General features: G+C 39.0%; 3 protein-coding genes across 8 annotated transcripts in view; 2 read left to right on the top strand and 1 right to left on the bottom strand.

Moving 5' to 3' along the window:
* Positions 1-26,661, top strand: part of LOC134211297 (protein disabled) — a 313,162-nt gene that overhangs the window by 42,926 nt on the left and 243,575 nt on the right. The window lies entirely within an intron of this gene.
* Positions 12,082-14,592, bottom strand: LOC134209400 (uncharacterized protein K02A2.6-like). Its single transcript, XM_062685385.1, has 4 exons — positions 13,985-14,592; positions 12,717-13,671; positions 12,361-12,670; positions 12,082-12,218 (listed from the first exon to the last, which is right to left on the bottom strand). The coding sequence occupies exons 1-4, from the start codon at positions 14,590-14,592 to the stop codon at positions 12,082-12,084; spliced, it is 2,010 nt and encodes a 669-aa protein (XP_062541369.1).
* Positions 25,543-26,552, top strand: LOC134215552 (uncharacterized). The gene is made up of 2 exons (XM_062694714.1): positions 25,543-25,828; positions 25,889-26,552. The coding sequence occupies exons 1-2, from the start codon at positions 25,696-25,698 to the stop codon at positions 26,356-26,358; spliced, it is 603 nt and encodes a 200-aa protein (XP_062550698.1). The 5' UTR covers positions 25,543-25,695; the 3' UTR covers positions 26,359-26,552.

Genomic DNA, 26,661 nt, shown 5'->3' on the forward strand with positions numbered 1-26,661 from the left:
ACTTCGTAGCTATTGAATTGGCATCGACAAATACAGATTAAAAATTGTCTCAAGTCACGCTTTTTTTGGAACAGAAATATTCCATAAAGAGAGGGGGAGTAACTTCAATGTTCTTAGAAATGAGCGTTTTTCAATTGCGTTTATCTTAAATCATTCGATTAATACTCATAACTCATGTTCTATTTGATTACCGTGAATATAATTAAGAACTTGAAATCCAAAAATCGCTAGCTCGGTTGATGGAATTTTGAAACCCTTTGTACGGCTAATTACACATATATCGGAGTAAGCTGCTCAATTGGTTTGTGAGTTAGGAGATGGCGAATTCTGCTTTAATCAGGGAAATTCAAAGTATCAAGTCTTCCAGTTAGTTTCCGGCGTAACTCACTTCCATCTACCACAAGCATTTCATGCGCAACCGAGAATAGGATTTGAGCTAATTTTGTCCGTAGTTTGAATTATCGTTAAACAAATAAATTTCATTATTAATGAGCGTTTGTGGTTTTGAGGAAAGTTATCAGGTAATCAATTTTTTACTCTTTTACTATTATCCGATAATGATAAGGTACGTCCTAATAATAATGTAAATAGGATGTAGTTTGTCAAAAATCCTTGCTACATACGTTTGAACATTCTTGGTTTTCTAAAAGGTGACGCTTATAGTTTGGGTAGATTACGAGATGTTACACGACAACTTTGACATCAAGAGCCTCCTTATTATAGCTTTATCCTGATAAAGCTTGTAGTCGGAATAGGCTCTCAAAATGGTTTTAGCTACATTCTCAATATTTCGAAGATACGATTTTTTTCAGATCTTGGAACATGTGTAATTTGAATAGTTCTCTATTTTTGTTTTTAATTCTTTCAAAAATGGACGCATTCAGGCTTTTGATTGATTATTTGTTTACAATTTAACTTCATAAAAAATATTTTGCAATTTCTGATCATAATACCTGGTTTACAGTTAGCATTTGAGTGATGAAACGGACTACTTTTCCATACCAATGACATGTATGGGTGCTTTAATGAACATTATGCAACTCAAATGGGTTGCATAAAATCCATTATTTTCCATTATAGCAAAGGCTGGTTTTCCAAATAGCACTCATTTGGGTGCTATAATGGAAAACCAGCATTAGAACAATAGTTACATGGCCACATTTGGCTCAATTGGCTTGGGTGGGTGTTCAAACAGTGTATTCTCTGTGTTACGTAATAAATAAAATAATTTGGTGAGCATGACATCAAATTCTCCAAAGGCAGGTTTATTTATCGCTCTATGGTCTGTCGAGCACCTAATGTGGCACGATAACATGGAATCTATTTGTTTTCTGCAGCAACACGATTTTTTGGCGAGGTTGATCATGTGAAGTAAATAAAATTGTACCATTTTGGTACAGATTTATCATACTCGTTCTGAAAAAAATATCTTTTTGCAACTAGTTGCACAAACTACTATTTTCTTCTTTGCAATGAAACTGCCGTAGCATCATCCCATGAATGAATATGTACAAGATACAGCGATGACTCGATTTTTAACATGTTAAAATTTTTCTGCCTTTTTGCCTTTCTCGTATACTAAGTATACGGTAAAGGCTATATGATCGCTCCAAAAACAAACTTTTTATAGAAGGCCAGGAGACCCATAGTGTTATATACCAATCGACTCAGTTCGACGAATTGAGGTGATGTCTGTGTGTGTGTGTGTGTGTCTGTGTGTGTGTGTCTGCGCAAAACTACTCAAAAAATGTCACTCATTTTTCGGGCACTTACCCTTAACCAATTTGCTCGAAACAAGTTGCATTCGACGCAGAATCCTGTCCCATTGTTTCCTATTTGAAATTGGCCAGATCGGACTATGGGATCAAAAGTTATGGCCAAAATACAAATTCATACGAAAAAATCGCGTAAAAAATGTCACTCATTTTTCTTGCACTTATCCTCAACCGATTTGCTCGCACTAAGTTGCATTCGACGCAGAATCCTGTCCCATTGTTTCCTATTTGAAATTGGCCAGATCGGACTATGGGATCGAAAGTTATGGCCAAAATACAAATTCATACAAAAAAATCGCGTAAAAAATGTCACTCATTTTTCGGGCACTTATCCTCAACCAATTTGCTCGCAACAAGTTGCATTCAACGCAGAATCCTGTCCCATTGTTTCCTATTTGAAATTGGCCAGATCGGACTATCAGATCGAAAGTTATGGCCAAAATACAAATTCATACGAAAAAATCGCGTAAAAAATGTCACTCATTTTTCGGGCACTTATCCTCAACCGATTTGCTCGCAACAAGTTGCATTCGACGAAGAATCCTGTCCCATTGTTTCCTATTTGAAATTGGCCAGATCGAACTATGGGATCGAAAGTTATGGCCAAAATACAAATTCATACGAAAAAATCGCGTAAAAAATGTCACTCATTTTTCGGCACATATCCTCAACCAAATTGATCGCACCAAGTTGCATTCGACGCAGAATCCTGTCCCATTGTTTCCTATTTGAAATTGGCCAGATCGAACTATGGGATCGAAAGTTATGGCCAAATAATAAAGGTCAATAAAGGCGAAAATGGAGACGCAGCTGTTCTTGTTATAAAGTACGACAGGCAATATTCTGAATAGTGATTGGGACTTGTTAGTGGACGATGAAGAGTGGTTGACGGAATGAGATACTGTAGGGGAGTGAAGAAGGGTGTTGTGTTTTTGACGACAATCTTCCACTCCACGACCTTGCCATGACTTGCATGGCCACTTCCCATGGCAGTTCAGACATTTCCTGCAAAGACCTTTCTTTTGGACGATCTTCCACCGTTCATCTATGTTTAAATCCTTGAATTGAGAGCAATTTATTACTCTATGCCCATCGTTTGCACACATACTGCATGCTTTAGCTTTTTTTCGAGCATTTGTGGTTGAAGTTGGTGGTTTGCCGCTTGAACTTTCGCCTTGCAGATGTGTATGGACACCCGCGTTTTCCCTTCCGCGGTGTTTCTCGTTCTTGAAGGTTTTTTCGTGCACAGGAAGTTCGAAACTAACTTCACTTGCAGCTGCCAATTGTTTCTCCATGAACATCCCGAATGACGCCAGATTGGCCAACGGATGTTGGCCCTTGAAGGAAGCCCATTCCATTTTCATCGGGCCAGGTAGCTTATCCACCAGCTCCTGCATCAACATTGGGTTAGACAAGTGCTCTTGCAACTGTGTCGATCGAAGATGATCCACGAAATACCCAACTGCCAGGCCATACTCTATCACCGTTTCCAGTCTATCTTGTCTGGGTCCAGGTGTCCGACGTACCTTCTCCAGAATAGTTTTCAGTAGAAGTTCTGGTCGACCATAGCGAATTCGAAGAGTTTCGATGGCGTGAGGAACATTTTCTGGCAGTGGCGTAGCCACGGGGTGGTGTTGGACATAAACTTCCCCCCCCCCCCGAGACAAAATTTTTAGAAGACATTTTTTTTTCGAAGAAAAAAATGTTCAGAAAACCCCCCCAGACCAATTTTCTGGCTACGCCACTCTTTTCTAACAAGTTGCATTCGACGAAGAATCCTGTCCCATTATTTCCTATTTGAAATTGGCCAGATCGAACTATGGGATCGAAAGTTATGGCCAAAATACAAATTCATACGAAAAAATCGCGTAAAAAATGTCACTCATTTTTCGGCACATATCCTTAACCGATTTGCTCACAACAAGTTGCATTCGACGTAGAATCCTGTCCCGTTGTTTCCTATTGAAAATTGGCCATATCGGACTATGGGATCGAAAATTATACCATTTTTTTTATGGAAAAATCGCTAAAAAAAACTCACTCATTTTTCAGGCACTCTTCCTCAACCGATTTGCTCGCATTAAATTGCATTCGACGCAGAATGTCTCATATTTTCTTATTGAAATTTGGCCAGATCGGACTATGGGCTTAGATGTTATGGTCAAATTACTATTTATTGTGAAAAAGAGTTCAAAAAAGTCTAGCTCACTTTTTAAGCACTTAGACTTCATCTATTCCCCAAGCAACACAAGTTCAACAAATCTGGTTGCAGTAACCATATTGTGACTGAATCCGGTCATATATAAGTTACTGTGATTGATGTGCAATATGTGTGCTTCTCAGGTCGCTCACAACAGATTGCATTCGACGCAGAATCCTGTCCCATTGTTTCCTATAGAAACTTGGCCGGATCGTACAATTGGGTCAAAAGTTATGGCGAAAATACTAATTTTAAAACTACAAAATAAAATGCCATTTTTTGCTCTTATGCTCATCCGATTTGTTTGCAACAAATTGCGTTTGTCGATTTTTTTATGCATATAAACAAATATGAAAAATAAGACCAATCCACATATTGGTGTTATTTGAGATTTTTCCAAACCTTTTGAACGAACGAGAAAGGCACCATCACCGCTAGGTGGATTAATCTGGGTTTTTTCATCTACAACCGATTTTATGACGGTTTTGATATGGTTTCTCCACGAGTCAAAACCATTAATTGCTTTATATTTGTTCTATTTGACCTCTCTAAAGAATTTTTCTCGACACATTTTATAAAGAGCGAGAAAGGCATCATCACCGCTAGGTGGATTAATCTGGGTTTTATAGATTATTACGGAAATACAAGTTGAAATTGGAAAAGCTAATACATAATCACTCGAGTACATCACAAACAATAATTAGCATTTTGAAAGTTCACAACAATCACAAGACAATAGCAATTCCATGAATCGTTTTAAGTCTACAATACTTTTCCTTATGTTCTTTTCGGCCAAGATCAACCAAGACCTTATTTTATAAATTTCAAGATGTTTATCAAACACATAGAAATTAGATCACGGGTAGCTTTATGTTAATAGGAATATTCATTTAATTACTTTATGGAATAACAAGTTAAGGTTACTTTGTAGAATTTACTGGGGTAAATTCTCAACGATGTATGCAATCCAATTCACACATGTTCTTGAGCCACACTTTTTATATACAGATATCAATTTTCCTCAATTCAATTTAGTTACAAACACGTACCTCATTCAGGAAACAAAAAGTGCATAAAGCGGCGTAGTTAAATGATTTAGTATAACAAACTCTGGCGGATTCCTTACTCGTGCAATGAATGCAAACACGCATCATGGCATTGATCTCTGTTGAGAATATTTATAAAACTTGATTCATTGCTTTAGTTCTGCAGATTAGTCTAATTCTTCATCAAAATGGTATCACTCCAGTATTCTGCTATCGTAGGCTTAACATTATTTGTGTGCCATTGTCTTGCGTCTTTTGAAATCCGTAAGTAGAGTAACATTAAAATTAAGGTATGTCCCAATCCATATTGGAAATATGTCTCTTTAAAGGAAAATGTGATAAACATGAAATACTGATCCCCCATCAACCGGAATGTGAAAGTACGTGTGCTTATCAGTGTCCAGTGAGATCTAAGCGACACGTCCTTATCGCTCGACCGACCTGTGTTTGTTTACCCGGGTACGTCCGAAGAAGCGGCGAATGCGTACCGATAAGCTACTGTGACGTTCCCCAGCCGGCATTCCCACCTGCTCCATGCGATAAAACCCCGGCACCTTGTCCAACAACGACCCCTAAGCCGTGTACAACGACACCGAAACCATGTCCTACGACTACCCCGAAACCGTGCACAACTACAACTCCATGTCCTACCACAAAGCCACCATGCGGATGCCGAACCACGTGCAAACCATGCCATAAATGTGCTGCACCCTGCAGATCCAAATGCAAGTGCAATACCTATCATAAGAGTCATCCAGTTTTTGTGGATTATTTTAACTACTACTATTGAAAAGCTGGTAAACTGGACTTGGATATGAATTAAAATGATAACGGAATTCAGCAACATTAAAAAAATCTTTCCTTAATTTCACGCTGCCTGCATGGGCAAATATTCATATCCGAAATTCCCATCGAGCGAAAGTTTCTCCCATGCTCGTTTATTCTCCAGACATGAAGACAGACAAAAACAACTGATTTACACTATCTAGAAATATATTCCGTTTTTATTTATGCAGCTCGGCAAAATCCGCACAGCCGTTAGCCCAGCAAAATAAAAACTGATATTCCGGCAAAAATAACGCTTTGTTACAGAAATCTCGGCAAAAAACACGCTGGGGCTCGGCTGTGCGAATTTCGGTAAAAGTTTAACAAATTGCTGAGATCCCGGAAAAAAATTAAGTTTATAGATCTACATTAAGAAACAATATATATCATTTTTTTTAGGCTAGCCAATATTTTTCAAATGATATCTACTCGGGCAGTACCCAGTTATTAGGCCAATAAAGGTGCAAAGAATTGTATCATTGAGCTTCAAGAACTTTTTGGTTATTGAAACATTAAAAACTATAAATCTCTTTGACTGAACACACGTTTTGGCAACCGACCAGTTAGTCACCAACCTTTGTGTATCAATTTAATTTTTCTGTGGGCTTAGTGGCCGTGCTGTTAGCGGCGTCAGTTGTATAAGCGTTTTTGCTATGTAGGTTCGATCCCCACCCCTTCTGCCGCTACTCGCATATCAGTCCCATTTCGGTTTTCGTCACTTTTGAGTTAACACCATGAATAGCATTAAATTTTATCATACTGCCACATAACATGATAAAAAATGTGACTTTGTTCGGGAGAAATGTGGAAAAATACCAAACCAATTGAATGTACCCGCATCCCGAGCAAAGCTTGAGAGCAAAACGATAACTCTTTTTGATGTTGTGAAATCGCCGAATATGATTACTTAATTTGATATCTTTTTGGTCGTTTTAACGGTTAGGGCATCTTTAGTAGAGTTATAAATCGTATAGGAGTTAGGAAATGAAATTGAAACTGTAAAAATGCCATCTTCAACAGACGTTATAGTTTTAAAAATTCGAACAGTTTCGTTGGGAAATTTATAACTGAAATACTGCTCAGTTGTATTTTTTCACGAGTTTGCAACAGAATTTTCTCGAGTTTTATTTCGATCAGAACAATAGAAGATGACGTCATCGGCTACAAAAAATACTATTTCATCGACATCATAACAGTTTGACATTTGAATTGGCCTCGGAAGATTATTTTTTCGTCTTCCAGTATAAAACATGTGCAGCTTATAACTGCTACTGAAGATGCATTTCGTGTTTTATATCTTTGACAGTTATAAAATGTAAAACTCGGGAAATAAATGTAACTATAACTGTAACATTACTAAAGATGCCCTTAAAATAACAAAATGTATAGCAGAAAAATCCTACTATGACATCAAATCGAAAACTATTCCTGCTATCGATGAGAGCAGATCGAAAACTAAATTTGATATTGGTTCCGATAACAAAATAAGTACACAGTTTGATGTCAGATCACACAATTTAGAAATCTATTGCAAAATGAGATCGAAATATGTAATCAATCGAGACGATTACCCGAGCAAAGACTGAAAACATAATGAGAGCATGTAGAAAACATATTTTGATTGTGACAGCAAATTAAAATCATAATTTGTTTTCAAATATGAATTGTATGATTGTATTGATTGAATGAATTGTATTGATTGTATGATCTGACATCAAACTGACTACTTATTTTGTTATCGAAACCAATATCAAACTAAGTTTTCGATTTGCTCTCATCGATAGCAGGAATAGTTTTCGATTTGATGTCACAGTAAGATTTTTCTGCTATACATTTTGTTATTTTAACCGTTAAAACGACCAAAGAGATATCAAATTCAGTAATCATATTCGGCGATTTCACAACATCAAAACAAGTTATCGATTTGCTCTCAAGCTTTGCTCGGGTATGGCCCCCCTTTGAAACATTACTTTCTGGTTGTACCGAAGGGACTATGGGCTTGGCGGTTTAGCGGGTCAGGGATGTAGTCCTGCCTCCCTCGTTTGCTGTTGGAGGTGGTCCTTAACCCCGCACTTCCTGGACAACCCAGGATGTCTGTTGAGCAGATTCCCCCTCCATTGCTTAGGAAGAAAAAAAAAACCATACAGACATCACCTCAATTTGTCGAGCTAAGTCGATTGATATATAACACTATGGGGCTCCGAGCCTTCTATCAAAAGTTCGGGTTTGGAGTGATCCTATAGCCTTTACGTATATAACTTAGTATACGCGAAAGGCAAAAATGATTTTAAAGCTTTGGATTGAGAAATGACACTACATTTAAAAATGTAATTTCTTATAAAAACAAGCCGTCTGTGTATTGCTTTCTTTAAGACAAAAAATATACATTTTTGCAATTCCTGATCATAATATCTGGTTTACAGTTCGTCTTTGAGTGATAAAACGGCCTACTTTTCCATACCAACGAAATGGATGATTTAATGAACATTATGCAACTCAAATGGGTTGCATAATATTCATTATAACACTCATTTGGGTGCTATAATGAAAAACCAACACCAGAACAGTCGTTACGTGACTACATTTTGCTAAATTAGCTTGGGTAAGTGCTCAAATAGTGTATTCTATGCACCCCGTAATAAATTAAATAGTTTGGCGGTCATGACATCCAAAATTTCCAAAGGCAAGTACATCTACCGCTTCACGGCTCATTGAACTTTGCCATGTGGCACGGTAACATGGAATTTGATTCTTCTCCGCAGCAACATAATTTATTGGCAAGAATGAACATGTGGAAAAAAATTAGACTACAACTTTGGAACAGATTTATCAAATTAAAGTCCATTTTCGTCATTGCAAAAAATAGCGTGTGCTACTCGTTGCAAAACTCGATTTTTCAGCACTCGTAGTATTTATCCAACTCGGCAAGCCTCGTTGGATAAACGTACAACTCGTGCTGAAAAATCATCTTTTGCAACTTGTTGCACAAACTACTATTTTAATTAACAAATTAACATCATTATGCTCAAAAGTAACCTAAAAATGATTAAAGCAGCCCATCTTGCCCCATTTGCAAGTTCATGTAAGAATGTCTAATTTTCGATAAAATTTATTTTTTTCGACGCAGTTAGTACAACATCACCTACATTACTTATGATACTTTTACTATACTTACTAATAAAAATGTTTGAATTTTAGATTGCTCGACGAGATAACACGATTTTTAGAAAGTGTGTTTCGCATAAGAAACGATACTGACAAATATTTTTTGCAATTCCTGATCATAATATCTGGTTTACAGTTCGTCTTTGAGTGATAAAACGGCCTACTTTTCCATACCAACGAAATGGGTGCTTTAATGAACTTTATGCAACTCAAATGGGTTGCATAATATTCATTATAACACTCATTTGGGTGCTATAATGAAAAACCAACATCAGAACACTAGTTACATGACTACATTTCGCTGAATGAGCTTGGGTAAGTGTCCAAATATTTAGTGTATTCTCTGCGTCGAGTAATAGATGAAAATGATGGACATGACATCAAAAATTTCCAAAGGCAAGTACATCTATCGCTTCACGGCTTATCGAACTATGCAATGTGGCACGGTAACATGGAATCTGATTGTTCTCTGCAGCAACATAATTTATTGGCAAGAATGATCATGTGGAGTAAATTAAACTGTACAATTTTGGTACAAATTTATCAAATTCAATTCGAGCTGAAAAAATCATCTTTTTGCAACTACTATTACCTTGCCATACTCTACCAAAATGAAATTTTATCATCAAATCGAGTGACAATAAATTAGAACCAAATTATTCCTCTTATAAAGTCATAATCTGCACATTAAAATGTATACGATGCTCAAAAACGGCCCTGACCTATCTTACCCCGTGACCCATCTTACTCCGTGACCCATCTTGCCCCGCCTAGCCCTAATTGTATTTTATCGTCTGGACATTGTTAAGTAAATTACTAAGAAAATATTTAGAAATTCTTTGAGCTGTCTCTCTACAAATATTCGGATATTCTCTTCAATATTCCAGAAATTTCTTGGAACTTTCCTTAAGGAGTTACTTCAAAACTTTCTTCCTATTTTTTTAAATTATGCAGATTTTATCTAAGAAATTATTTGAGAAATCCTACAGACATTTTTTTTTTGAAAATACCTTAAGGAATTTTATAGCAAATACATCCAGGAATTCTTTCGTTAATATATTAAGAAATTCTTTCTGACATTCTAGCAAATTTGTTTTGAAAAATTATTTCAGGAATTTCCTTAGAATTTATTTTTAAACTTCTTCGGAAATTTTGGTGGAAGCGGGCTTGGTCGTCATATGGCTACTGCTTCTGCCTCATACGCAGGAGGTCGTGGGTTCAATCCCAGGTCCGTTCCATTCTCCTACTTTGTATCTTTCTCTTTATTTCTCATGTTCTAACAATCGCTAGAACTGGAAATGGACTTCCATACCGTTTCCATTACTATTCCTATACCTTCAACTTGAGTATTCTAACAGTAATCTGCTAGAATCGGAAATGAACTTATATAGCTCGTTTCCTACATCCAATTAGAAAATCCATGAGTTACCTTCTCCTATCTATCACATTGGCAGCTCGTTAACCAAGACGGACCTCTGCCTCTCCAACCTAACCCAGAAATTCCAATAAATTCCGCATGAACTCGTGGCAAGTGCAGAGGTATATTCGGCTTGCAGTGGGCGAGTGATTGCATCATCATTTCCTCCCCCTTCCCTACATTGACTTGCATTCTGACGTGGCAGGCGCCAGTATGACCTAACAAATGAGATCACCAATACTTGTACATTGAAGATGTGTGCTAGTCCCAAGCAAACATCTGTTGGTTCCCTGTGCAAGAACAGCTGATCTGGTCATAATGGAGTAGCAACTACGAGCAGTCAATCAAGCTCAAGCTCAAGCTCTTTTCCGGTGGAAATGAATCCACAAATGTTTTCCAAAATGTATTGGGGGAAAAACCTTTGGCGATTCCTTAAGGAATTCCCACAAAAAATGCTTTAGAAATTCCTCCGAAAACACCATACAGAAATTTCTTTGGATCTGCTCTGAAATTCTTTTGGACCTCCTCCGAAATTGGTTTAGAAAGTCTTTCAGAAATTCCATGGGAAATTATTTCTAAAATTTCTCTGGAAATTCCTACAGGTATTCCTTTCCTTCGAAAATTCCATTTTTACGGAAATTTATTCAGTAATTTCTTCGAAATTTTCTTCAGAAACTCCTTCAAAAATTCTAAGACAAAATTGCAGAAAGTTCCGAATAAATTCCTTAAGAATTTCTTAATGAATTGATCAAATTCTTTAATTTTTCCACTAATTACGTCGAAAATTCCCCCATGAATTCATTCAATCTCCTTCGGGAATCTTTCTAGAAATTCCTTTGGAAGTTCCTTTAGATACTCGAATGAAAATTAATTTGGAAATTCTGTCGGATTTTGTTCAAGAATTCCTTTGGTTTTTTTTTTAAATAATTCTTTTCTTACTTTAGGAATTCCTCTGGAAATTATTTCTGGAGAAATTTCCCAAGGAAATTTTTAATAAACTTCCAAAGTGATTTTTAGGAAACATGGGAATGAATTCCCAAAGAAATTCCTGAAAGACTTTCAGAAGGATTTTCTAAAGGAATATCCGGAAAAATTCCAGAAGTAATTTTCCACTGAATTCCTGAAGGAATATCCGATGGAATTCCTATATAAAAATTCGGAAAAATTGATAGAATTCTGTTAGGAAAATCTAGAGAAATATGTAGAGAAGAAACTTCCGAATGAATTATTGAACGAGTTTCTAGAGAATTTTATAAAGGAACTAGCAGAACGTTGCTCGGGTTCTGGCGTTCTACGTCAATTTATTAGTTTGTTGCGACGCCGCACTCATTTTTTGCGCGATCATATTGGTTTCCTCGCAACTCGCCCAATTTTGTATTTTCACAGTTGTTGCAATAATAAAACTCGCGATTATATTTACAACTAACGAATTAAAACTTTATTAAAAGAAGACAGACATGTGGACTTTGATTAAAGGCGAGCAAGTTGCTATTCTATTCGAGGTGATCACATTTCTCCGCATTGGCTAGGCGCGGACGACGTCTGTCAATCTGACGGCTGTCAGATGATGAGCCACCGGCTGAGTGCTGGTTGCGAATAGGGGTGTCCTCTCAACACCTCCCCCTTTTTAGTAAAGATGGTAAGGATCATACCTCACTGGCACCTTTCGATTTCGCGAAGAGTGGCGAGGTTGAATTTGATGTTCTTCAGCTCTTTTTGGAAGGCGTTGAGGTCTTCGTTGACGATTACTGTTTGAACTTCTCGGCCGCTGTACAGGTTCTTCCAAAATACTATTCGAATCAAGATCAAACAGTGGTTCGATTGGTTGTGTAGGACGTTGATTCAGACCCCACGAATCAAGCAGTATATCCAATGGAATTAAAGATGTCTTCTGTTCTTCTTCAGTATGAACTTCATCGGACTCCGACCTACTTCGTAACTGATTACAGTGCGAACGAATAAGTATGTTTTTCCCTTGCAACCAAACGTTGTAAACGACACTTCCTACACGTTCGAGAACCTGGCCAGCTTCCCACTTCCAACGATTATTTTTGTAGACTTTCGCCCAAACCAAATCTTTAGGACAGTAGTTGATGATCTTGGCTCCATGTTTGCGATTGTATTGACTATCTTGCTTGTTGTTCTCAATTTTGTGGTATGCAGTTGGTGGTCTCAACAAATCTAATGATGTGCGAAGGTTTCTACCAAGTAGTAACTCCGCGGGGAACTTTCCTTCTGAGCGCTGCGGTTGGGGTAGAACGGTAGCACAATAGGAAAGTGTTAATTGCTTCACTAAGGCTCTCTCCCCCCGCCGTAATTTTCTTGAGGGTTCGTTTGAAAGTGTCAACGAACCTTTCCGCAAGCCCGTTGGATTGCGGATGGAATGGTGGTGTCTTGAGATGAAGTATACCGTTGCTGTCACAGAAGAGTTCGAACTGCTCACTGACGAATTGGCGACCGTTGTCGCTGACTATCGTTTCTGGCATTCCGAAACGGGCGAAGATGCCTTGCAGCATTTCTAGAGTTGCAGACGTAGTAATTCGACGGGTAGGTATTACTTCTGGCCACTTTGTGTATGCATCGACTAAAACAAGGTAGTACCAATCATTGACTGGTCCGGCGTAGTCCATATGTAGTCGTTGCCAGGGTTTTTCGGGTACTGGCCAGGATTCCAGCTTGACTCTGTTGTTGGTTTTGGCAGCCAACGCACACTCATTGCAAGAACGCACTAGCTGGGCTATACTGTCGTCGATTCCGGGCCAGTATACATAACTTCTAGCAACTGCTCTCATCCTTTCAACGCCGGGGTGACCTTTGTGCAGCATCTGGAGAACTTTTTTCTGGAACTTCGACGGAATGACCAATCGCTCACCATATGCCAGACAGTTGGATATAACTGATAATCCATCTCTACGAAGATAGAACTGCTGACAAGATTCGGCAACGTCACTTTTGTTGGCAGGCCATCCTTGCTGAACATGTTGAACAACTTCTTGGAGGATCGGGTCTGCTCTAGTTTCTGACTGGATCGATTTGTACGTCAGCGGTAGGAACTCCAGCGATTGATTAACAGCATCCTGAAAAATTTGTTCCAGTTCGATTGCCGCTATTACATAGTCTTCTTCAGGACGAATGTGATTGTTTATTAGTCTCGACAATAAATCAGCATAACCAAAGCTCTCCGTGGATACATATTGAATGTCGAAATTGTATAGAAGAAGTGTTAACGCCCAGTATTGTAACCTGTTAGCGGTATAAACGGGTATGCCTTTTTAGACCCGAATATCGCCAACAATGGCTTATGATTGGTTTCCAAAGTGAAGTGTCTGCCGAACAGCATTCGATGGAAACGCGTGACTCGAATATCAAGGCTAATCCTTCCTTTTCTATCTGGCTGTAGTTTTCCTCGGCTGGTGTAAGGCTTCTGGATACATGACTGATTGCTTTTATAGTTCCGTCTGGGAACCTGTGTGCGATCCTAGCACCGATTCCAATAGAAGACGCATCTGCTGACACCACTATATCCAGTCGTGGATTGTAGTGTGTTAATACTAACGGTGACATCAATAACTCCTTGAATCGATCAAACGAGTTTTGACAGGCTGCATTCCATTCCCATTTGACTCCAGCTTTCAGTAGCTTATCCATAGGGTACCGCAACTTCCGCATTTCGGGGACGTACTTGGCATAATAATTTACGGCACCTAAATAGGACCTTAATGATGGAAGGTCATGTGGTGGTGGCATGTTGACAATGGCTGCAACTTTGTTCGGGTCCGGTCGAATACCATCACCATCCATAATTTGTCCCAGGTAATTGACTTGCTCCATGCTGAAGCTGCATTTTTCAATCCTCACCGTAAAACCGTATTCTTGCAGACGGCTAAGGACCCGTTCGAGATTCTGCTTATGTTCCTCTTCCGTTCTGCCTCCTACAAGGACGTCATCGAGATAACCACTGGTGAATTCGAGTCCTGCGAGCATTGCATCCACCACTTGCTGGAATGCCCCTGGGGCTGACTTGATGCCAGGTGATAATCGCGTAAATTGGTACAGTCCTTTGTGGGTGTTTATGGTTAGAAGCTGTTGACTGCCTTCTTCCACCTCCACCTGGAGATAGGCATCGGAAAGGTCTATGTGGCTGAAGTATTGACACCCTGACATCTTCGAGAAAATATCCTCAGGTAACGGGAGGATTAGCTTCGAGAACATCGTTTAACCCCGTTGAGAAATCCGCACAAATGCGAATTTTCCCGTTCGGCTTCCGTACAACCACTATAGGTGCAGCCCAGTCTGAGAAATCTACTGGCTTCAAGACCCCCAGATTGTGGAGACGCTGAATTTCTTCTTCAACTGCGCCTTCCATGCTGTAAGAGACGGGACGTTTTGGTCTGAATACAGGCCGGGGATTTCCTCGAAGTTGGAGCTTGACTTTCGTTTTGCTGCATAACCCCATCTTATTGGTGAAAACATTCGGGAACTGTGCCTGCATCGATGCCATGAATGACTGGGATCGATTACAAACTTGATTGCAAAACGAGTTGATAGGCACATCGTATAGACCGAACTTATCCATCCAATCGGAACCCAAAACCGATAGCTTGATTTCTGGCACCATAACACGACACAAACCTCTTTTGGAGACACTGTTTATCGTCACGTCACACCAAAATTCGGACGCGATATTGAGCGGCTCTCCTGAAGCTGTTACTGCTTGACACGAAGGCGGAGTAACCTCCGGTTTACCGATTCGTTTCCACATTTCATCGGTAATGATGCTGATGTCCGATGCCGAATCAATTTGAAGACGAACTGGAACGTTATTGATTCGCACTTCTGCATACTTGCGTTCACGACTGACGGTGTTTACGGAGACGACCTTGGTTGATTTTTGGTTCCGTATGAAGGTTTTCTTCTTACCGTCTGCTGATTTTCCGGTGAAGCAAGCACAGTACCCTTCCTTGTGTCCTTTCTTCCCACACTCACGACATACGTGTTCCCGAAAGTGGCAATCCTTGGAAAAGTGCATTCCTCCACGACCAGCATGGAGAACGCGTCTAATTTGCACTGCTTTTGGTCCCCGCAACGGATGATTGAAATCTTGACTTGGAAAATTTGTTTTACGATGTACACTTGACAAGACGGTTTTTCCCCCAATACGTTGTCGTTCTTCAAGTTCACTAGGCTTTTGCAGTACTCCACAATCTTCGCTAATGTGATATCCGATGATTCATTGAGCTTCGTTATTAGCCGCATCCGGATATCGGAATCCTTCGACGACTTGAGACCACAAACAAAAATAAGGGATTTGAACTGCTCCTCAGACAGATCAGCAAGTTTAAAGTCCACACATGCACGATTCACTTTACACGAATACGCTACGATGTCCTCCGTATCATCTTTCACAGTTTGCAAGCACTGATACCGCCGATGAAAAATAGATACAGCTGATCCAAAAAGCGATTTTAATTTTTCGATGGTTTCGATGAAAGTGAATTCCTTGGGTTGCTTTGGAAGGATGAAGCTTGTGTATCGCTCGTGCGCCGCTGGGTTGAGTTTCCTCATTAGGAGTCGAACTTTCGCAGAGTCGTCCAGTTTTTGGCATCCTTATCAAATAGTTCCGAGTACCGGGAGTACCAAGAATCGAACGTGCATCCCTCTTCTGGGGCGTATCGGAACTCAGTGAGGTTACTGGCCAAAGAATCTAGAGCGATGTCTTCACGAGAAAGCTCCTTCAAACAAAGTTGCGTTGCCGACACTTGCTGTGACAATTGGGTGATCAGTCTCTGTTGTTGAGTGAGAATCTGAGTCAGAGCCTGCTGGAATGTGATGGCTTCCGCTTCGTTTGCTCCCCAATTTGATGCTCCATCTTGTGCCATTGCAGCTAACCTCAATTTTCGACAGACTGTAGGAAGCTGTTTCTCGTCGACGAAACACTGTTTACACGATATTCCGCGAACCGACCGGGTTTCCTCGTCGCCAAACTGTTGCAATAATAAAACTCGCGATTATATTTACAACTAACGAATTAAAACTTTATTAAAAGAAGACAGACATGTGGACTTTGATTAAAGGCGAGCAAGTTGCTATTCTATTCGAGGTGATCACATTTCTCCGCATTGGCTAGGCGCGGACGACGTCTGTCAATCTGACGGCTGTCAGATGATGAGCCACCGGCTGAGTGCTGGTTGCGAATAGGGGTGTCCTCTCAACAACAGTTTTCATATTTTCCCCTTAAACGTTATTAATTCTTTGAATATATGAAGCCTAAGACGTATCGATTGATGGGAAAATCTTGCAAATCTGTCATCCCGCTCGTGAGTTATATTGCCTCAAAAGATGTGCAAACTCAATTTTATACATAGATTACTGGAGGAATTTTCTAAATTATCTCTAGATGATATGGAAATGCTAATATCATCTTCCAAACTTGGGCGTACATGTTCATGATAGCATTAGAGGCGAAGGTATAGAATTGATAGTTCCTCTAGGATACGGCAGGCATGAAGAATGTTTTTATAGAAGTCGATTTGAAAGCGAGCGGAGGGCAATATTTGTGATAGCACATATCGCACGACCTTCCTTCTGCCAAACTCCCGTATGAAGGGGGAGGAAAGAATATCAGTGTGGAAGCTGATATATCTCCACTGGCTCTCCATCTCTAGATGAATTTCCTGGAGGAACTTCAAAAGAACTTCCTGGGGGAATTCCAAAAAGAATTTCTGGAGGATTGCTGAAAATATTTTTGGAGAAACGCCGCTCAAGAGGTAAGCAAAAAACATTGACACTTAGTGTAATGTACCAATATATGACAGAAATAAAGTAAATGAATAGCAGTATGTAGCTAAGATGAAGTTATAGCGGTTGTTATGGAGTTGTTGTCAAGACAGTTTAGACAAAAAATGCATTAATATTGATTCAGGCAGAATGATAAATCCTAAATGATGCTCTGTAGACACGAATCGGCTGTGGAACCACCAACGCTGGATGAGGTATAGAAGACTCTGAACAAGCTGAAAACAGTGAAGCTGCTGGGAAGGACGAGAACCCTGTCGAGCTTCTCGAACATGGAAGTGAGCAGCTGCATCAGATCCAGAAAATATGGGATGATAAAGAACTGCTTATCGACTAATTGGATGGCCTCATATGTCCAATCTATAAGAAAGGCCACAGACACAGAGTGTGCTAATTACAGAGGGATCACCCTTCTGAGCTCGGCGTACAAAATTCTGTTGCGTATCCTTTTTAACAGACTGAGACCGCTTGAGGAGTTTTTCATCGGCGAATACCCTGCAGGTTTTCGTGAGGGCCGATCAACGACGGATCAGATGTTTAGCCTGTGGATGATCCTTAATAAATTTCGGTGGTACAACTCGAAGACTCACCATCTGTACAATAATTTCAAAGCAGCGTACGATTCAGTGAAAAGGAATGGGCAGTGGCAGATAATGTACGAACATGGTTTTCCGACGAAACTGATTAGACTGATACCCCGAGCAGCACAAGTCAGACAAAAATGGTTACAGCAACTTGATTGTGACTGAATCTGGTACATATCAGATACCAACAAGGAACATATGTGCTGATAGGAACGTGCAACGCTTGATGGCTCGAAATCAAATATTCGGTTAGCAGACGAACTGTCAACATCGTTTGTGACTTTGGTTTGAAGCAGGGTGATTAATGTGGACCATACTCTCATATGAAAAAATCAAAATCGTTTTTTCGAGACGTTTGCCCCAGCAAATAAAGTTTTTTACTGCCAGAAGCTACTGTAAAAATTTCAGCCAGATCTGTGAAGTCTAAGCAGATGCTCAACGAGCATGAAGTTTATATGGGAAAAATCAACTGCACATATGGGAAAATGAATACTTTCCATTTTTACCTCTAGGTAGCGCTGTAGTCACACAATCCCGGTCATTAGTGACATTTACTATCTTTACATTATAACGAAGAGGCTCCCGAAAACCGTGAATGATTTAGTCAAAAAAACAAAAAGTTATACTCAAATTAAAAAAATAAATGAAACATAATCACTCCCCAAAGGTGAAACGCTTCATCCAACAAATTTGCATACAAAGTCGATCGTAGAAGGAAGTGAACCCCAATATTGTTAATTTCAATCAATTTCAAAACTAGTATCGAATAAACCAAGTAAATCGAATCACATCGATCCGATTCATTCTGCATATAGAATAGATGGATGGCGCGTTTTCACCTAGCTCAAAAACCAACACATATTATAACTTTTTTATGACAATTTCACTCGCGGTTTTCGGGAGCCTCTTTGTAATAATGTAAAGATTGTAAATGTCTTTAATGAGCGGAATTGAATGACTATAGCACCACCTAGAGGTAAAAAAATGGAAAGTATGCATTTTTCCATATATTTAGTCGATTTTTCCCATATAAACTTCATGCTCGTTGAGCATCCACTTAGACTTGACTTGGCTGAAATTTTTACAGTAGTTTCTGGGAGCAAAAAACTTTATTTTCAGGGGGTATTATACGTCTCGAAAAAATGATTTTGATTTGTTTTATATAGGGTTTCTTACCCCATTCCCGGCCTAACATGCGTACGACTGCATTATTCAATTGATATTTATGACAGGAAGCAACTTTTCCTGAATTTTGTGGGCTGTACAATACTGCATTGGGGTTCACTTCTGCTTAAAAAATAGCTATTCGTGCTAAATATCGTTCAAAAAAGCTTTTATTTGATTTAAATTAACGAGGTGCAGCCGTGCACACATTTCAGTCATAGCGATTCCCATTCCGGCATATCATAAAACCAGTTTCCGGTCTAAGCAAAATTTCACTCAATCTCTCAACATTTTACTCTCATTCTCTCTCGGGACGGTAGAAAATGCGACGTAAACAAAAATATGCACGTTCCACGACAACAAGATGCCAGATGGTATCATTCATAATCATTTTTATTTGGTTGAGAAGATATATTTACTCATCCAATTTTTTTCCAAATATACTTAAAAACAATATTTTTTCACCTTTTGAAATCGAGAAAATTATAAATAACATGATAGCATCAACGTATTAGACAGTTTTCCTATTAAGGATGAAGGATCATTTTCATTCTCCTGGCCTTTTGGCAGCACGATGCGGCTAGAAGTTTTTGGGCCGAGGTGATTTTTTGTTCGGTTTGAGAATACATTTTTAAATGTATTCTTATTATGTTTATATAAGTTCTAGTGATACGTTCTAGTGATTAGATTGAAGTGCGCGTGTTAAGCATTATGGTGTGGTGATTCAAAGCTTGAAACAATGATTGTAACGAGCACTAGGACGATTTTCAGGTAGGTGTTTATTTGATGATACCGTTTTGTAAAAGTAGAAAGATTCACTCCGGCTCAGTGGTGTGGCATCCGAGAGCGAGATTTTGAAATCTACATTTTTATTTTCTACAATTGGATCAATTAGGAGTAAAACAAGTGATTGGAAAATATTGAGTATTGTGAAAAATAAATGGGAGACTTTTTAAAAATTATCAATCATAAACCTACGGCTTCCAAACAGTATAAATCATTAGATTTCTGTGCAGTGAGCCGGGAACCGGGTCCATAGGCCCAAGTGTGGTCCACCCTAAGGGTGATGCACTTTCGAATTTATTGTTCAACATTGCACTCTAGGGCGCGATTAGGAGATCTACCGGTAGGAATGGCATTATCATCACACGGTCACATATGCTCCTGGGCTTTGCGGACGACATTGTCCCACTGAAGAGGGAGACGGTGAGGATATTCTTAACTATAAACTCTACCAAGATTAAGTACATGGTTACGGATAGAGATAGAGGAAGACCTAGTCACAGATAACAGATATTTAGGCTAGAACAAATTTTCTTGAAAATCATGTGTAAAATTTTGAATTGATATACGTTGGCACACTACTGCCATCTACGCAACTGATTACGGCAGTACATACGGACGCAGCTGATTAACAACCGTCGAACGCAGCCAATGCATTTGACAGCCGCATTCTGGCTGCGTTTTCAATAACAATGATACTTGCGCCATCTCCAATCGATTGCCAAACGCGGTCCCAATTTAAAATACATTTGAATAAACAGTTGCGGATGTTTACACACGTATCGAATGCCAGCCTCAATATCTGTTATCTGTGACCTAGTGGTGTTGGTGCTGAGGTACACTCAAAATAATTTTCACTTTAATTCCACTATAAAAAGTCATGTAGACTTTAAAAATCGAAACTTTCATCGACCTTACTGGAATCAAATAAAATTTACTCAAATCATAAGTGCATCTTAATAAGAAATGTAGTGGAATTCATTAGAAAACATTGAAAATAATATCTATATACTCTTCTAGTGAATTCTACTCAAAATGAATGTATGAAAAATATATGAGTGGGGTTCTCAGAGCGAAATGTATGTTTATCAACTATCGCTAATGAAACATTTTGCAAAAGCATTATGAGAACGATTTGCGAAGCAAAATGTTTGAGTATGAAATAATTTTCTACTCCTACTTTTGCTCTCGTCCGCTTCTAGTGGACGGGATACACATCACTAATAGGGATACTATAGGAAAAAATTATCAAAGTTTCACTTAAAATTTAAGTACATGGCCAAACAAAATTTCACTTAAATTTTATTTTATTTTCTAGTGAATTAAGAATAATGAGTGCCATCACTAATAAATCATTTAACTTTTACACACGAAGCTACATGGAAAATATCTGCATATGTTTTCAAGTAGCTTCTAAGTGAACATTATTTTGAGTGTATTGCATGATGGAGATATGTTTGAAGTTATTGAATAATTAGTTTACCTTATTATTTCCAATTGGAACGCTTGTGACATGTATTGCTTAAATTCATGTTTAACATATTTTCCTTAGGGTGACCAAATTACCCCGATGCCTCCTAATAACGAACCGGACAATAATATCGGGAGGGAAGATCCATTAATTACGTATTTTTTTTTAAATTTGGCCATTTCAATCCCTTTCCCCCCTGTCACACTTTTTGTATGAATCATTTAAAATGTTTGTATGTATTGGCACACTTCGGTCACCCCCTCCCTCGCTAAGCGTTACGTAATTCATGGATGCTCCCGGATGATAAAGTTATAAAATTTACCATCTATTTTAGCAAGGCACCTGCCGATAGCATACCTGATCATGATTATATTATTGAATGTATCTCATCAAACTCCTGTATAAAGGCCAAAAAACGGGTGGGGTGGTTCCTTGAGCAGAGACACTTATGCGAATCCACGGAATGAATAGAGAATCTTCTTCCAGAAGAAAGTTCGTACATACTTTCTAGGAGAGATCGACTATGATGGTGATATTTGAGGTTATGGCTTTCAGTCTTCTTATGCTCAAAAACGGGTTTTACGTTTTTATCCGACGTTTCGGTTACATATATTGTACCTTTATCAAGGAGTCTGTGGACAATGGTGGATTATGTTGTATTGATGTTGTATGTTGTGTATGTTAAGATTACTTACTAACTAAGTCCCGTTTTATTGTTACATTGTCTTAGCATAGAACGTTTTGTCACAACTTTATGTTAACTGCAATAAACGAGAAACACTGATTGTAACAGGCGCACTCACTGTGTAGGTGGTCTTCATAAATTTACTTACATCGCCCCCTCTATTTTTCGGTAGGGGCTGCGAAATTGAATTTATCCGGGCACCAGGAACTATCGTGTAGTACGTTTTTAGCGCCACTTCTATTCTGTTTGTATCGAACTGTGTTGTGATGGCGTTTCTGTCTGTCTGTTTGCTCTATTACACTGATTGTTTTTGAATGTGTGGAGTATGCCGGCATACGTACTGCTGAGGTTGTCTGTGTCTGTGCGCTTGTTGACTGTGTTCTGTGTGTTTATAATATGGCATGTTTCTAGAATGTGTAGATTTTGTTTCTTAAGACTAGAGTCTAGAACGTGTGTGCGATCGAATGCGAAAGCATGATGGTTCTCGATGGAATGATAGAGTAACTCCGGCATACTCCACACATTCAAAAACAATCAGTGTAATAGAGCAAACAGACAGACAGAAACGCCATCACAACACAGTTCGATACAAACAGAATAGAAGTGGCGCTAAAAACGTACTACACGATAGTTCCTGGTGCCCGGATAAATTCAATTTCGCAGCCCCTACCGAAAAATAGAGGGGGCGATGTAAGTAAATTTATGAAGACCACCTACACAGTGAGTGCGCCTGTTACAATCAGTGTTTCTCGTTTATTGCAGTTAACATAAAGTTGTGACAAAACGTTCTATGCTAAGACAATGTAACAATAAAACGGGACTTAGTTAGTAAGTAATCTTAACATACACAACATACAACATCAATACAACATAATCCACCATTGTCCACAGACTCCTTGATAAAGGTACAATATATGTAACCGAAACGTCGGATAAAAACGTAAAACCCGTTTTTGAGCATAAGAAGACTGAAAGTTCGTACTTACAATAAATATAATCTAGCCCTCGTATCCCAGATTGACCCAATCAGAGGAGCGACATCCAATTTTTGCCTTTCTCGTATACTAAGTATACGTAAAGGCTATATGTTCACTCCAAAAACAAACTTTTTATAGAAGGCTCAGAGACCCATAGTGTTATATACCAATCGACTCAGCTCGACGAATTGAGGTGATGTCTGTGTGTGTGTGCGTGTGTGTGTGTGTGTGTGTGTATGTGTGTATGTATGTGCGCACCAAAAGAGCAAAAGTTTAGCTCATTTTTTTCCACTTACCCTCAACCAATTTCTTCGCAACAGATTGCATTCGACGCATTATACTTCCCCAGTGTTTCCTATTGAAAATTGGCCGGATCGGACTATGGGCTTGGAAGTTATGGCCAAAATACTTTTCCTCATAAAAAAGCGCGTAAAAAAGTCTAGCTCACTTTTAATGCACTTACCCTGAACGGATTCCCTCACAACAGGCTGTATTCGACGCAGTATACTGCCCCATTGTTTCCTATTGAAAATTGGACGGATCGGACAATAGGCTTGGTAGTTATGGCCAAAATATTATTTTTTACCGCACGAGAAAGGCATCATCACCGCTAGGTGGATTAATCTGGGTTTTTTACTATGGATTTTGACAGGTTTGCCTATTCGTTCTTTTTTGGGGGATAAATTTATCCCCCAGTGTCAAATTACCCCAATACTGATTTATTTTGCAATAGTATTTGCGTAAATTTTGAATGTTTACGTTTTTACAGGAGAATATGATGCAAAACGCCCATACCCCTCAATAATGCAACATGATACAATCATGAGAAAATAGAGAAAAATTTAACAAATTATCAATTAAAACAATTTTACACTCGATTCCATGCTTCAAACTTAAGAATGTTTAACTTATTTGCTCAATTATTTAGAATCCTAGTTGCACAAGGTACTGTCTATGCCTTTGTTCGTTTTATTCTCAATCCAGTTGACACCCGGAATTGGGGATAGCGAAATTGGATTTTTCACAATCCGTACGTTAAACCCAACTTCGGAAGTGGTGCGCTGTATTCATATTGCGAAGCGCTATTCAGCGCACCACTTCCGAAGTTAGGTTCAACGTACGGATTGTGAGAAAAATCCAACTTCGCTAGCACCCAATTTCGGGTTTCTACTGGATTGAGTATATATGATTTTCACCCTCGCAATTGTTTATGTTGCATTCGCAGTGCACTCGTATTGGTTATTCAGAAGAGATGTGACAAAGATGGCGTAGCTTGTCACCCCCGTGGACCCAATAGATGGGGAGAAGTGCCCGCCCTTTATCCATGAGATGTTAACAATAGGAAGTTGGCAATTCCACTCCTCGTATCCAAATCGCTTCAATCGGGTGATTATGAAATTTTGTTAAAGATGATGATGATGATACTACCATCTATTGTAGCAAGGCACCTGCCGATAGCACTGGCCATATCCGACAAACGATTTGATCATGATTATACTACTGTTTGTATTTCATCAGACTCCTGTATGAAGGGCAAAAAATGGGTGGGGTGGTTCCATAAGCAGAGACACTTATGCGGATTTACGGGATGATTAGAGAATCTCCTTCCAGAAAAAAGTTCGTACATACAAGAGCCCGCTCTTTATCCACGAGATGTTAACAATAGGAAGTGGGCGATTCCACTCTTCCTATCCAAATCGCTTCAATCGGGTGCCCTGATGGTTTTGCCTTTCTCGTACAACTAAGTTGTACCGAAAGGCTATCATTTCACTCCGAAAACGAACTTCTTATAGAAGCCTCTGAGACCCATAGTATTATATACCAATCGACTCAGCTCGACGAGCTGAGCACATGTCTGTCTGTCCGTGTGTATGTATGTGTGTATGTGTGTATGTGTGTGCACAAAAGCTATAAAAACATTAGACAACTTTTCGTATAGTAATCCTTAACCGATTTTTTTGCAACAATTCGACAGGGGACAAAGCCTTGTTGATCACTATTGAATTTAATAACGATCGGTCATGGCGTTTCAAAGTTATGAAGAAAATGGTACATCGGACCTTATAAACCCCATATAAGGTTGGTGTCTTAGCTAAATGCGAGAAAGGCACCACCAACGCTAGGTGGATTAATCTGGGTTTTTTTTAAATATAATGAATAATGATATTGTTTCATATAGTTTTAATGTAAATTAATTATATATAGAATGGAATTCTCTCACCAAATTTTATTTTGAAAGTCCTGGAAATTTTGTTAATGCTAAATAATCGACTTATGCTTCCATTACCAATATTAATGATAGGTTTCATATTGCTAACGCTTCGGAGATGGCTTTTCAGTCTTGACAAAATCAAAACACTGTTATTTAATCTTGTCCAAGTCTTGACAAGATTAAATAACAGTATTTTGATTTTATCAAGACTGAAAAGCCATCTCCGAAGCATTAAACTACAGTCGAAGTTAATAGTTTATATTGCTAACGACGGAATCTGACTGTTAAGATTCGAAACGCGAGGAGCACAAGAGTACTAAAGTGGTTACATATGTACTCTGGTTATATTTATTTGTTAATGTGAAAGCAAAACAGGAAGTCCGATTGTGTATTTATTTTAAATATTATTTCTTTACGAAAACATCGGAAATAGAAACCGAAAAGTTTGCTCGTCAAAATGATAATTTTACATGTTCTACCGTCGAAGCACTATCTTCATAAGGTGCGTGCAATCGTTATAAACACTACTCGGCGGTCGGTACATAAATCCATCGAAACAGCTACTTTTTCTGTTACTGTTTGACGAATTTCCCACAATGATGGTCAAACCGTTGTTATTACTACTGTTAATTGGAGTTATTATCGAAGTTCATCTAGTAAGTCCACCCTATAGGGTCCCATGTGGCAACAGTTGTGGATGCGATAAAACAACAAAATGCCCGGGAAAGTGTAAGTTTTTCAATGCGTTGATCCAGCGTTCTAGCTGCTAATCGATTTATTTTTTTACAGTGACTTGCCAGACCGGTGAAGTTCTGGTCGATCGTCCTCCGTTTTGCGAACCAACTTGTTGCGATGATTGCAGCAACAGCAAACCATTCCCACTAAATTACCTAATCCGACCAACATGTGTTTGTAAAAAGGGCTTGGTTCGGCACAATGGAGCTTGTATTGAACCATGTCAGTGCCCATCTAAAGGAGAAGCAGTTACTAAAGCACCACTGACGACAACGAGTACTGCAAGCTGCAATGATGATGTACCGTACAAAAATCAGCCTGCAGGATGTCAATCGAACGCCCCTGCGCCGGTGAAGCCATCTTGCGGATGCCCGCAGATGGTTACCCCCAACCCGTGTCTGTGCCAGTCAACACCGCTACCGTGCCCGTGTCAAGCAGTATCTACTTCTGGTTGCCCCGTACAGTGCTATCCCCCTCCACCGGTTGCTCCGCCGAATCCATGCGGACCGTGTGGCCGATTATAATCTAGCAAGTAGTGCTTTCAAAATAAATCCCTAATGAATCCACCTAGCAGTGATTTTTGCATTCATTGTAATAGTTCATTACCAATATTACCAATATAGTGCACTCTGACTGGTTTGAAGAAACAACGCAGTAACGCTACAATATCACAAAAGGAAATCAATGTAGTGAAGAGACATTCTGAGGGGTGCTTGAACGTATGATTCAACTTGTAATATAATATGTCAAAATAAAATGCTAGAAATCATCCCATGACCCCATTTTGAAATCTGAAATGTTCAAGAATGGTAAATTAGTGAATTTTT

This window comes from Armigeres subalbatus, chromosome 2, assembly GCF_024139115.2.
Source record: "Armigeres subalbatus isolate Guangzhou_Male chromosome 2, GZ_Asu_2, whole genome shotgun sequence".
Classification (NCBI taxonomy): Eukaryota; Metazoa; Arthropoda; class Insecta; order Diptera; family Culicidae; genus Armigeres; species Armigeres subalbatus.

Excerpts from the sequence above, each read along its gene's own strand:
- LOC134215552 (XM_062694714.1), top strand. The coding sequence starts at position 25,696 with ATGATGGTCAAACCGTTGTTATTACTACTGTTAATTGGAGTTATTATC. Across the intron at positions 25,829-25,888 it reads AACAAAATGCCCGGGAAAGT|TGACTTGCCAGACCGGTGAA; the intron begins GTAAGTTTTTCA and ends ATTTTTTTACAG.
- LOC134209400 (XM_062685385.1), bottom strand. The coding sequence starts at position 14,592 with ATGTCAGGGTGTCAATACTTCAGCCACATAGACCTTTCCGATGCCTAT. Across the intron at positions 13,672-13,984 it reads AAGGAGTTATTGATGTCACC|GTTACAATACTGGGCGTTAA; the intron begins GTTAGTATTAAC and ends TACCGCTAACAG. Across the intron at positions 12,671-12,716 it reads GGGGAGAGAGCCTTAGTGAA|CGCTCAGAAGGAAAGTTCCC; the intron begins GCAATTAACACT and ends CCCCAACCGCAG.